Source organism: Phaethon lepturus, unplaced genomic scaffold (assembly GCF_000687285.1).
Source record: "Phaethon lepturus isolate BGI_N335 unplaced genomic scaffold, ASM68728v1 scaffold11583, whole genome shotgun sequence".
Taxonomy (NCBI): Eukaryota; Metazoa; Chordata; class Aves; order Phaethontiformes; family Phaethontidae; genus Phaethon; species Phaethon lepturus.
The window spans coordinates 3122-15931 of record NW_010527004.1 but is presented as its reverse complement, the minus strand read 5'-3'; the positions used below and the strand labels follow the sequence as shown (position 1 = coordinate 15931).

The window sequence follows — 12810 nt, the reverse complement described above, 5'->3', positions numbered from 1 at the left end:
ACACATGAAAGAGAGACAGGGAAAAAGATGAAAAATTCAATAGTTTGATCCTGATTTCACAGGACTTTTACATTTGTGTAACTTCATGGTATTTATTATTATTACTCCCTCTTGCACCAGTCTAGCTGAGAGCAGAATATAGTTTTTGCTCACTTCTTTTTTTTGCTCACGGGTTCTTAAAACATCCTTTAGTTTGAGGGACTATGTCTCCTAAAAGCTGATGGACTCTGGGAAAAAACTGATGTTCTGAAAGCAGTGGCTCAGCTTTTGAAACACAGATGATATTGTCCTAGTCTGCAGGAGATAAATACACTGCACAAGAGTTCACTGAGAAATTCAATCATGAAAACAAAAAAGGGATTTCATTCTGAACTTGAATAAAAAAAGGTTGTTCTTTATAAAAGTTGAGCAAAAAAAGAAATAATCAGACATAGGGGCATGTCAGAACAAGGCAGTGCTTCTGAACAGGTACAAGGTGAACAGACTGAAAGATTAAAATGAAGAACAAAATTCAAGCCAAGGAGAAGCAGCGGAAGGAAGAAAAAAAACCCTTAGTAGTTCCTAGATCAGTCAGAAGACTCAAAAACTCACCTCAAATAAATCAATATTCTTATTTGAAAAAATTCACAATTTTTAATTTTAGCTTTTTTCAAAAGAAAATATTCTCAAAGGTGTCTTCTTTATGCTTTTTGATTTTTGTCAAGAAACTTTTTTTTTTCCTTACCAAAAAGTTTTCAGGCATTTCTAAACACAGGCAAGAGACATCATCTGTAGTGTTTGTTTAAGTAGAAGGTAAATGTTGAAGACTTGAAAGGCAACACTTCATTCAAGTGGAGTGGCAGTGCAAAGATGAGCAATGTACAGTTGATGGCTACTCCTCACATCAGTGAATAAAACACCAGAAAGCTCTGAGTGTGCAAGGGTAGTAAAGGCTGGCGCTTGGACTGGCTACAGATATGTTCTCCTGCTTTTTATTTTCACTGCATCAAATACAGCAGTAGGCAGCTTTATGACATGGATAAAAGGCATGTTTGTATCATCTGTGAAGTCCACGTCACTGTAGGAAACATGCGGTCGTGTAAAAATTGTTAGGAGTACCGTTAGGAATAGAGGAACTAATGGTAATCTATAGGTACTGATTTTATAATTTTGAAAGCAGGAAGGGATGGAGTTTCTCTCACATAATTCTAGACATCAAGTCTAAACTAGACATCTGAGCCCTTTAATAGGCAATGGAGAGAGAGAGAGAACTTCCAAAGTATCACTTACCCTGTCCTAAGACAGGAACTGCCAGAGAATGAATCACTCGCCGCTGGCACTTTGTGGGGAGAATAGCCTTTCTGAGGGAGAGCAAACAGCGGGAAACAGTCTTGCTTCCAAAGCCTTTGCTGTCTGAAAAGCCAGTCACGGTGTGTGTATTCTTTACATCTGAGAGTAGTCGAATGCAAGCCCATGAAATTACTTAAATAGGTAAAATAAGTAAGTACAGGAGTCTGGTCCTGACAGGTAAGACAGACCACCTTCAAGAAAAAAACCCAAACTTCTTTGCGTAAGACATGGGTCTCTCCTGTCAGATCCACGTTTTTTTGAAAATTATATCTTTTTTTTTGCAGGACGATGAATGTGAGCATCTAGTAGATCTCAATTCCATTTTAAACTCCATAATGTGCTTCTCAAATACAGTTAATAAGTATATGCATCTAGCTCTGTCCAGAAAATACAGTTCTTTATTGAATTTACTTGGACCTTTACGAGCTCTGGACTTACACCAGTATTTGAACTATGCTGAGGGAGAAGATATAAAATCCAGTTCTCCTGAACCGTGTGTAGCAAATGCTAGACAACCATCTTCTATCAGGGGATTTCAGAGGATTTTGCATGATGTCACTGTTGCTTTCCCATGTATCTTTTTCTGCTCATAAATAGGTATCCTTAAGCCATAGCCGCTCTGTGAATGGCTTAACGAAGCAAGTCACTGTGTCTGAAGCCGAAAGAGAACCCACCCTCCCTCCGCGAGAGGATGCTCCTGCAGAATGTTGGGTAGTTGTGTAGACATGCTGAAATTAATTTGTGTATTATTCTATAGCATTAAACAGCTGTTATTACAGAAGGACATGGATTTCTGCCCAGGTAGCGCTCATGGTAGAAGATGAGCACACAGATTGCAGCAGGAAACTCATGTGATACGCAACCTTATGTTTCAACGTCTGTAGTTTTGCACTGGTGAAACTGAAGCCTTTTCAAGCCGGTGAGTTGCCGACTCTCCATTGCGCTGGTGGCATAGAATTTCTTTCAGAAAACTCTCTTTCCGGCCCACTCTGAAAGAATTTGTGATGACTAGGAAAGAAATTAGAGAAGTGTCAGAAATAAATTCTTCAAAATGGCCATCCACAATGTAGTTAAATATTATTAAGCCTGTGGGACAAGGATACAGAGCCTGACAATTGTATCTTTGACTACTGTTGGTACTCAAGTTAATCCAATAGTTACATTCCATGAACTAGGCAAAGCATGGCCTCCCTAGATTTTTCTGTGGAAAAAGCAATGCCTTTGAGGAGTGTTCATATTGTTATTTCATGGCCATTTGAAAACAATCAGTAGTGTATCAGTTTGTACTGAGGCTTAATGTCATTGCTCTTGAGTTGAAAGCTCTACCTGTTCTGTATCCTTAAATCAGGGAGATTTTGTTTGATTTCAGTTGAAGTGACACACAATTTATTAGTCAGAACGGAATCATGTTTTTCTGGAATAAAAAGGGGAAAAAACCCACTCTAAATGAACTGTGAAATTCTAAATGTGCTTAAAAATGGTTACCAATCACTTACTATTGAGAAGAACCGGCACAAGTCTGTCACATGAATGCTAAGGTACTACATAGGTCTCTAAACATAGTGTAAATTCCACTGTGAATGACTGGCAGAGTTTATCATAATTTTAGGTCAACATTAGGTCCTGTATTTCTTGGTATACTAGAAGATCCTGAAACACAAGGTGGGAAGTCTTGGTGCCTCTGTTCTCTGTGCAGACAACCAAAATCAGATGAATGATATTTGCTTTCCAGCTGTAAGAATTTCCTATTCATTCTACCTCAAGCATGCACTTCAGAGCAATGGTGTCATGATGTTTAACACAGCAGGTTTGGAGAATAAACTCTTCTGGGACGTAATGGGCTGAAGTGAAATAGCATGAGCCCAGTCTCAGGAAAGGTCTTCTGCTCGTGCGGAAGGCACTGGTACTTAACTGAGACAGTGGAGACTGCGTGACAGGTTGCAATTACTTCTGCCAAGTCCACCAGGCTGCGTTCTGAACCTTTGCTTAATGGGGGCAGATCTGTTCTGAGTTATAAAAAATAAAATAAAACTGCCTCAGGTCATAGATGTGACAGTATCTGTGCTTCTAATCAGGTTTCACCTTCAGCAGCAGGTTTTGCTTATTCATCCTACATAAACCTCAAAATGAGCTGAATTTCCTGCATAAAAAAACATGGAAATGGAAAAAAACCTCAGCTTTAGTTCCCATGAACTCCAAGACAGAATTACCTCTCCAGCTGATTGCACATGCCCCGTGCACTCTGCTAAGAGCTTCCTACAGTGTATCTGTGGCAAAAAGTCATGAAATAAGATTCCACTTTAGAGTCTGTATCATGCTTTTTTGTGCTATAGCAAATTGTTTTTGCAGCACACATCTGCAAAATATACATCTAGAATAATATTCAATTAGGCTAATAGTTGCTGCTTACATTGTTCTGTAAGAATCGGTGATTAAGAACCTGTCTGTATGGTTCAATCTACGATAATTAATTTCTCCTGCAGAATACATGCACCTGCCTGTTCTTCCTTTGGGATCCCGATATGAAGTAAAGCTATTACTCAGGTAAACAAAGGAGATAAAGGATGACCTTTAGGTTTGACATGATAGCCTGCAGTATTTGTGATTTGCCATTTGTCATAACTGATCACTCCTAATAACGATACAGGGGATAAGAAGCTGAAATGAGGAAACAGCCGGAGACACCAGAAGGTTGGAGGGGCACGGGAGTGACCTTGTAGCGGTACACGTGCTTCTCGGGGCAGGAGGACTCATGCATGGTAACACTTCAGGCCTCACTCTGACACCTGAAAACTTGGTAAACAGTTGATTCCACAACTGGCTCCACTGAAATGATGTTTGCAGAATAGAGAATTAGTTTTTGTTCGGCCCTTTATTAGGACTTGTAGTCTAACCCCTTTCACAATCACAGCCTCTGTGGACTTGAGGCAAGTCCTGGGCAGGCAGGAATAACGACTGATCAGCCATCTGCCAAAGCAGCTAGCGGCACTCCTGCTAGCATTACTGTGAGGTCTGGCTCCTGGGCATGAAGTGAACTGACTGCATGAATGTAGAGACGAATAAGGGTCAAAGAACAACGGGAGCTCTTTGCAAGATCATTTGTATTTTCCAATGTTTCATAAACACATAATCCTACTTGTTCATTCTCACCATTGGGTGACAAAATAGTATATCTTACCTGATATAATGGTGGAAAATATAAAGAGCTTTCTAGCAACCAGGCTTCATTAATATGTATTGTAAACCTAAAATGGTATTCAGCTATGAGGGGGGAAAAAAATACAGAATTGCTTTGGATTATAATAATTTCAGCAAAGCATCTAATTTATATATTAGCTTGCTTAATGGACTTCTATTGCCTTGCTCTTTGATTTAAAGAAGAAGGTGGTGAATAATTTATCAAATAAAACCCCTCCCCTAGCCCAGCTCACACATCACAATCTGCCCTATAATTTACTTTTTTTTAAGAGATGCCTTTTCCAAGCAGGAGAACTGGTTCCTAAATATTCCTCCTAATACTACAAATGTATTTTCGTGAGGTACACTCTGGGGAGAAAAATAATAATGAAGGAATGCAATTCTGCAGACAAATGTCGTCTTCAGCTCTATGCCTTCTTCACTAAAGACAGTCATTTCAACTAAATGCCAAAAGGCATTTAGCTGTAGCGTTTGTCAGTGGAATAGGGTTGGCTTTAGGTTTCCCTTCTGATTTACAACTGAGTGTTTATGGGGTTTACTGTACTGTAGCATGTTTTGTTAACCTCTAAAAAAACACATCCAGCTTGTGCATTAATCACAAGGACGTCACGGTAAACTGGGTTGGTGTGGGGCTTCTGTGCCCCACCAGACTTCATGGAAAGGATGCCAGCTGCTCCGGAAGGGGCAGGAAAGATGCGCTGGCAGCTTTGGGCTGGGGTCTAGGTAACGCTGTGTCCAGCTCCTGGCTCCCCAGATACTTTCTTGTGAGATGCATAATCTGCTTCTCCATGGCTCTAATTTTTAACCAGAAGAGGAGGAAAAACTGTGTCATGTTTTCTTACAGTAGCTGGGTGAGCTGCTGCAGAGTCAAATGCCTAAGGAGGATTTAGACATTTAGTGTGGTGGTGTTTAAAGGCTAATCATTGCGAATTTTGTGGCTGGAGTTTCTCAGTTGGTTTGCCTCTACCTGTTGTAGTCGTTCCTCAGTAATCCCTGCTTCTGGTCACGTACATAGGTAACAGCAGTGTTGGTAATCACAGCTCTATCATGACTCTTGACACGTCTCCCATTCACGTTTTCCCCCCATTTGTCCAAAGCAATGAGTTGTCAAACATTTACTACGGCTATGCACAGGGTGTATTCATATTTAAATAAAGCCATTATCCCGGCCTTGAGTTTCAGTAGTTTTCTGCTCTTCCTCTTGAGTATTTCTCTCAGTAGTGCCATCTAATCAGCTTTAGGTTTTAATTAAACAGCTGTCATTTGCTTCCTAGTTCTGCTGCGACCTGATGTTGTATTAAATTTTAATTTAGCCTAGGCTGGATAAGAAGTAGATTCCTTCAGACAACAAAGAAATGCTATTAGCAGGTTACAGTTGTAATTAAGAAGAGCTCTGCTGAAGTGCTAATGCATTCAGGTACAGAGAAGGAGCTGGAGATAAACATGCACATAATTACTATTCAGGGATAAAGCCTGCAAAATGAACGTGTAACTTCCATCCAGGCTGTTTGAATTGAAGGTTTTGGTCAAGATCGTGCAGCTGAAACCCTTGACAAAAGAAATAGGAAGGGGTTCCCAGTTTTTCACCTGGGACCTTGCAGGGTCAGCAGTTAGAAGTTTGTGCTGGTGGTCCCTGGATGTTGTTCCAGATGTTTCACTGACGCTGTGCCACACATGAGGACCTGCCCATGTGAATCAACATTATTACCACTCTCGACATTTCAGATGCTTTACTAATAACTAGCACAGGTATCTTAAATTCAGTAACACTTATTTTCTGCAGTATTTCCTACCATGGAAATATAAAACAAGCCTAACACAATCTGGATTTAATGTGATTACTTGTTGAAGATGCACTAAAAAAGAAGTTTGTTTATAAATCTAATGGACAGTCAGTTAGTTCAGTTCTGCCTTCATATTTCTTCCTCAGAGGAAATATGCTTTTTCAGTCTATGAATAGCCAGCTCTTAAAAAAGGTCTTTACGCAACCTGTTATACTTGTGTAACTTAATCCAGGCATCAGGCATCTGAAATATTGATTTATATAGTAGAACTGCTTAGCAGTGAAGTGTAGTTTTTGTGAAGCAGCACCAGCTAATTAGCACAGTGGGTACCTGTACACGCTGGGAAGGAGGGAAGGTTCAGGACAGTGCTTGTGTCAAGAGCAGGATGAGCGTATTTCAGAGCACCTACCAATAGCGGGGTTGCGAAGTGTCCCTTCTAAAACCTTTTCTCTCATGCTCATCTTCACAGGGACTTTATGCAAGGAATGCAAATGTCTTTATGAAATTTGCATTATCCTTCAGAGCATCAAAGTCTGGCTTCAGCTTGGTAGCTAAGCAGCACTTAGAGTTAAAAGGAGGCTAGAAGTTTTGTTTATCCTTTGTCACACATGGGGGTCAACACGAGGGTGATACAATGAACAGTGCAAAAACCAAAGGAGAAATTAGTTCAAGCCTGTTGAGAACCTCATTCCAAGTCCACTCAAGTCAAAAGAGGCCTTTCATTTATGGCTCAATAGGGCTTTGCATCAGACCATAATTGCATACAAGTGCCGCCTGCCCCTGACATGTAGGAGTTACGTGACTGTGCTAACAGAGTCGGTTTGGATGTAGAATTAGTCACATGTTCGTTGTTTGTGACCTTGGCAAAAGTACTGTTTCCCCTGATGCACTGAAGACGACTGTTGTTGCAGAATAGCTTACAAGTAGCATGCTGGCAAACTGCTTCTTGCGAGTGTTTTGACACAGGACCACTCTGTCTTCATCATATATCTGGCATAAGTTTATACTGGATTGATGGCTTAGGATTTGTGGGATATTTGCTGTTGGCTTGGTGAAATCTGACTATCTCTTCTCTGACATACTTGTGGATGAAGCACCCTCAGTTTCTCTTTGTCTGTCTAACACAACCTCTTTCCGCCTGAGGTGCATCTAATTGTTTTCTTTCGCCTGGCAGTGCATTTTCTTCTTAGTTTTGTTCAAACCTCAGTCTTTGTAAAGGTTTTATGGTTGTTCTTTCACATTTCCACCTTTGAAACATACTTCTCTTTCCCAGTGTCCCTCCCTCATGGATGGCAGCTGGTTATAAATGAGCCCATTCAGCATAAACAAAAACTAGACAGTCATTTGCTGTGTAAAACATCTGGTTTGTGCCTCACAGAGAACAGAACAAAGACAGTATATTTATTTCATGAGATATTACTCAGAAAAGCATCTCTATTCAGGACAACACTTAAACGCACACTTAAATCACATTGAAGTCTAAGTGTCAAGTTGAGCACGTACTTTTAGTGCTGTTCTGAACAGAAATGGACTCGAGTACATGCTTAAATGCTTTTCTGGAACACGACTGCCCATAAAGCTCTAGTAGACTGTATTAGTTAGCTGGCACTAGTGTTATTAGTACTTCAACTCATTTAATTCAGGGTGCTTTTTGTAGAAGTTTCCGAATATTGATTAATAATACATCTTAGTTGCAAGTATTTATTGGTGTTCTCCAGCTGTCCTTAGCTTGTGGTCAATGCCCATTATTTTCTATCAATCTAGCTAGCAGACAGAAGCAAATGATACTGAATATATCTCCCTATGCAAGCTGCCATCAAATTTTTCACTAAAATCCATTTCTTCTCCCACCAATTCTAATAATGGAATTTAAAGTTAGATTAGTTGGAAGCAACTTTTTTTTTTTCCCCAGCTGGCAAGCAATTAGTTTTATGGAAGTTGAAAAATGGAAAGTGGATTGATTTGAAGCAGTATTTCCTATTGCAGGCTTTTCGAGAAGGCCAAACTGAATCCCTACGACAGCACAGATCGTTCCTTGCCCCGCATGTGTGTCAAGTTGTGGGCCTGCAGTAAGCAGTGCTTAAGCAGAGACAAGCTGCTCTCCAGGCCTTCGGAGGCTGTTCCCCTCCAGTCTGCGTACGTGCTTACGCAAGGCAGGGACCTCTATAGCAACTCATTTGGAGTAATTAATCAAACCGCAGCCATACTGAGACACAGAGGAAGGCTGTGTTAATAGAGTCATTTAGAGTGCCAGCCCCATGAATTCATCAGGATTAGAGAGATAAATGTGGTAAAACATCTCTAGGTGGGATTTTGATGGGGAAAGATGAAAAAAATTTTCTAAGGAGGCATTACTTAGTTTGTAATACTCTACCTCATGCATAGTTTTTCTCATCATGTATTTATGTCCTGAAATGGGAAAATGGTCAACTTTCAACACTGTTAGTTGGAACAGTAAGAAGGAAATGCTGTTACTGTAATGCTTGATAATCACTTCCCAAATTACTGGCACGATCTGGGGCAAAAGGGTGGGGAGAGTCACTGGCACTCTGGAGATTGCACCCGAATAGCGTCGTGGTTCTGCCAAGCTGCAGATGTGCCTTCGCACGTAATTGCGTTACTGATTTCATTGCCACAGCAGCCAAACCTGTAAATGAGCTCAAAAAGAGTAAATCCACATATTTGTCAAAACCAGAACTTGATGGACCAGCTGCAACTTTTGACTTAGAAAGTTGCTAAACCATTGACTGCAGGGAGCTCGAAGGGTGTGTGCAAGGAAGGGTCGCTCCGCTGCCCCGTCCCTGTCAGAGGCAGGGTTTTGGTTCATCAGTTTTTTGACCCCTGTGGCATTCTCGTGGTTTTATGCTTCTCTAACGCCCATCCCTTGTTTGTGTATGTGTGCATACAGGACACGGAAGTCCTTAACACGGCCATTCTGACGGGCAAAACGGTGTCTGTTCCAGTCAAGGTAGTTGCCGTGCAGGAGGATGGGTCCGTGGTCGATGTTTCGGACTCCAGCGAGTGCAAATCAGCTGATGAAGATGTCATAAAGGTAAGGCACCCACATGAGGTGGAGAATGGAGTTTTCACCATTTCTCCTCCACCACCACCATATTGTGACCTAGCTCACATTCAGGATTTCACATGGTCCAGTCGTTTTATAGTCATAGCTCTTTCTGCAGTGGCGGGTTGTTTCTACTGTGCGATGAGAAAGTGGTCTCCAGAGGTTACGAAGGGTTAGCACATTTGCATAGGCTGATGTGGACCCATTTGTGCTGGTGTGTTCCGTATGATGTGGCAGAAGAGTGTCAGGGGTGCTGAAAGAGCAGTCCTAGTCTGTCTTCGCTGTTCAGCCAGTTACGATGAGAAAGAATGTGTTGTGTGATACATCCCACTTGGGAAAAGTCAACTCCACACATAGGGATCTTTGTTCTTGTGTGGCTTTTCTGCATGCATTTTTTAATAGTAATGATGCAGTATTTTGTAACAGTGTACAGCAAGGTTTCCTGCATGCTTCTGACTGCATCACCTGCTTTCCAGTCAGGAATTTCTTACATGTAAAGATACTGAATTGTACTAAAACCTGGAGGAGCACAACAGAAGATAAAAAATAACAACCATATTGCAAATATTCTTAAAACGAGAGCTGGGAGCTTTTAAACAATCTTGTGTTTTGTTGGTTTTTTTTAAATAATGTGTTCAACTGGTTCTCCCTCCCTGACATTGAGATGAAAATAGCGTTAATGTGACTTGATCGAGATACTGAGTGTCTGACTTCTGACACCATTGCATGGCTTTCAGCTTTTAGCTCATTATTATTTTTAGGCATAAAAGAGATATTTTTGAATATCTTTAATAGGTTTATTTGTTTTATTGTGTGGTTTGGGGCTGGTTTTCCTCATTTTAGATGAACTTAAGGATTACTACAATGAATTCTGTATAGGGGTGGGGGAGTTTTGTATTATATATGAGTTTCTTAAGGTAGTTGTAGAAAGATAGTTCCTTTGTCTCAGTTCCAGGAAAGTGCTGGATATTATATATAAAATCAGTAAAAAAATGGTAGTGTAGTCATGCTTTTTACATATAGTAATTCTGTAACCTGTAGATCATCTTACAAACTCTCCCTGCAGCTTTCAAGAAACAAATTCCTCCTCATATTCTAGCTATCGTGTCATGTGTGAATCTGCTCCAGACCTGAGCACTCTTACAAGTTCTCTTCAGATTGCATTTGAAACCCACATCCTATACCTGTGCAGTTTTAACTTATTATTATAACAACCTCTTTGTAGAAAAGACTGCAAAGGTCCTAATAGCTAGCTTGTACTTTGTCAGATAAATTTTCATGTTGTTTAGCTGGGTAAAGAATTGCACACAGCAAAGCTATTTATTTTGAAGATGATATGCTGGAAAAAAACCTCACTGTCTTACTTTTGATAACCCTGAGCTTGTTACAAAGTTTTTGAATAAGTTACTTCCTTTAAAATAAAGATAATTTCATTGCATTTTATGTCCAATGACAAAGAAATTCCTTTGCCATTGAAGAGCTTACAGAGCAACTGTATATTTTGTAGAGATTTCCTCTTCCTGAGACCTGTAGGTAGGTGAAAGACGACATCCATTTCATCCTAGGTAGCTATAGGAAAGGCAAGATGGGTTTGGGCAAAAGCCTTAGTCAGGCAACCTCTACTTGCTTCCAACTTTTTTCATTAAGATTTATTTATCATGAAGGCAAATAATTCATAAATAAGATTCAGATTATTGGGCAGAGGCATATGTGCAGTTGTATCCCCAGAGAAGTTGATAGCTCAGGGCTTAGTTACACAATAACAATGCCTAGCAGTTTTCAGACCTCAAAGCATTTTGCAAAGGACATCAGTGGAATACTCCCTTTTCAGGAAAATGACTGTTCTGGTGTTTAGCCTCAGCCAGTGATGGAATAGGTCTCTTGAGTCTCTAGTCTGTGCTCTAGCTTCTATATTTTCACTTGTATATATCAGATGGGAAAAGAAAAAATCACAGTTTCTTTTTCTGGAAACCAAATTGCCATTAAAGTCCTTACCAGAAGGAACATGAATGAGTATCTTTGTTTATGACTAACTTAATTGTTAACGGAACAGACTCTCTTGATAAATTGTGCTCATTTTTTTGGCTGTGTACCATACAGCTGTTTTCTTGATTAGTGCCTATTATTTATCAGTTCACAATTAATTGTTCATATTCTAAACTGAAGCACCATATCATAAACATAGTGCCAACACTGTATTTTCTTGCACTTCAGAAAAAAAAAATCCAGATCTAAAAGATGGTATATGTGGACTTTTGTTTCTATTAATTGAGTTTCTAGTGTTTCTAGGACTTGCTGTATTTAGAGAATACTGGACTGAACCTGATAAGAAAAGGTCAGGAAAAGGACTCCCATTCCTCTTCCACTAATAAAACTAGTATCTGCAGAAGTTAGGGAGATGTTGCATTTCAAAACACTGCCTGTTTAAAGTCCATTTAGTTCAATCAGCAGTTGTCCATATGGATATCCTGTCAAAGCTAGGCATGAAGTTGTTCTGGTTCCCAAATTTAGAAGGTCCACTGAAGCTGGCAACTAAATAACGCTTGACAATAAGGCTGTGACCAGAGAAAAGATTTATTTCCAGTTGTAAATTTATACACTTGAAGAAAGCAGAGCTTTTGCCCTTTGACCATCTTCCTTTCTTGTTTTTTCAAAACATGTTGTATTTCTAGGTGGAATTAGAGCTGCTCCAAAGCACCTTCAAGTTGATGACTGTCCTCCCATTCTTTCAGTGATCTGGACAGAACAGACCAAAACACAAGCCAAAATTCTGCAGAGGTTTTACAAGATTTGTACTGTAATTCCCCCTTTTTTTGGTAGGGACTAAGTTGAGTATAAATCAGGTCTTCATTTGACTGTTTTGTGAAATTATTTGAGTATCAAATCACTGACAAAATTCCCAGACCTGGTGCATTACTATACTGACTTAACGAACAAAACCAACAGGTCTGAATGTGCTCTTCACTGAGGTCATCTTGCCTCATCCTGGTGGTATAAAATGGGAGTAATGTTATTTTTGTGAAAATCGCAGCATCCTTATAATTGATTTCAGTCACAAATTACTGAGAGGTGTTCTCAGACTGAATGCTGTTCAGGCATATTTTTTTAACTGGAAATATATGTATTGGTTGCAAGATTGAATCCATAACAATTAAGTAGTTGAGTTAAAATTTAGTACAGGGTTTATGTGCCTATATTTTTTCAGAAAAATGCATATTTCCTTTACAAGCCCCTTTGGTAAAGTCAATATTGACTTTGCTTCCAAATTTGTGTTGCCTTTTCTATATAGGTCGTACTGCTAAACCCTCTAATAAGAGTTGTCAGGCATTTTGGATGTAATTGCCTAATCTTAAGCTTCTTTTCACTGTTAATTCTGTCTTTATTGTTTCTTTGTAATTGGAGAGATATTCATATTCTTCTGGGCAGAACAGAGAA

At 39.8% G+C, this 12810-nt stretch overlaps 1 protein-coding gene across 1 annotated transcript in view; it reads left to right on the top strand.

Moving 5' to 3' along the window:
- Positions 1–9363, top strand: part of LOC104617831 (transmembrane protein 132B-like) — a gene marked incomplete at its 3' end in the record, with an annotated part of 137824 nt that extends 128461 nt beyond the window's left edge. Inside the window, exon 4 of the mRNA XM_010283254.1 lies at positions 9220–9363. Coding sequence (XP_010281556.1) covers positions 9220–9363 — 144 coding nt within the window. The remainder of the gene's footprint in view (positions 1–9219) is intronic.
- Between the last annotated feature and the right edge of the window lie 3447 nt (positions 9364–12810).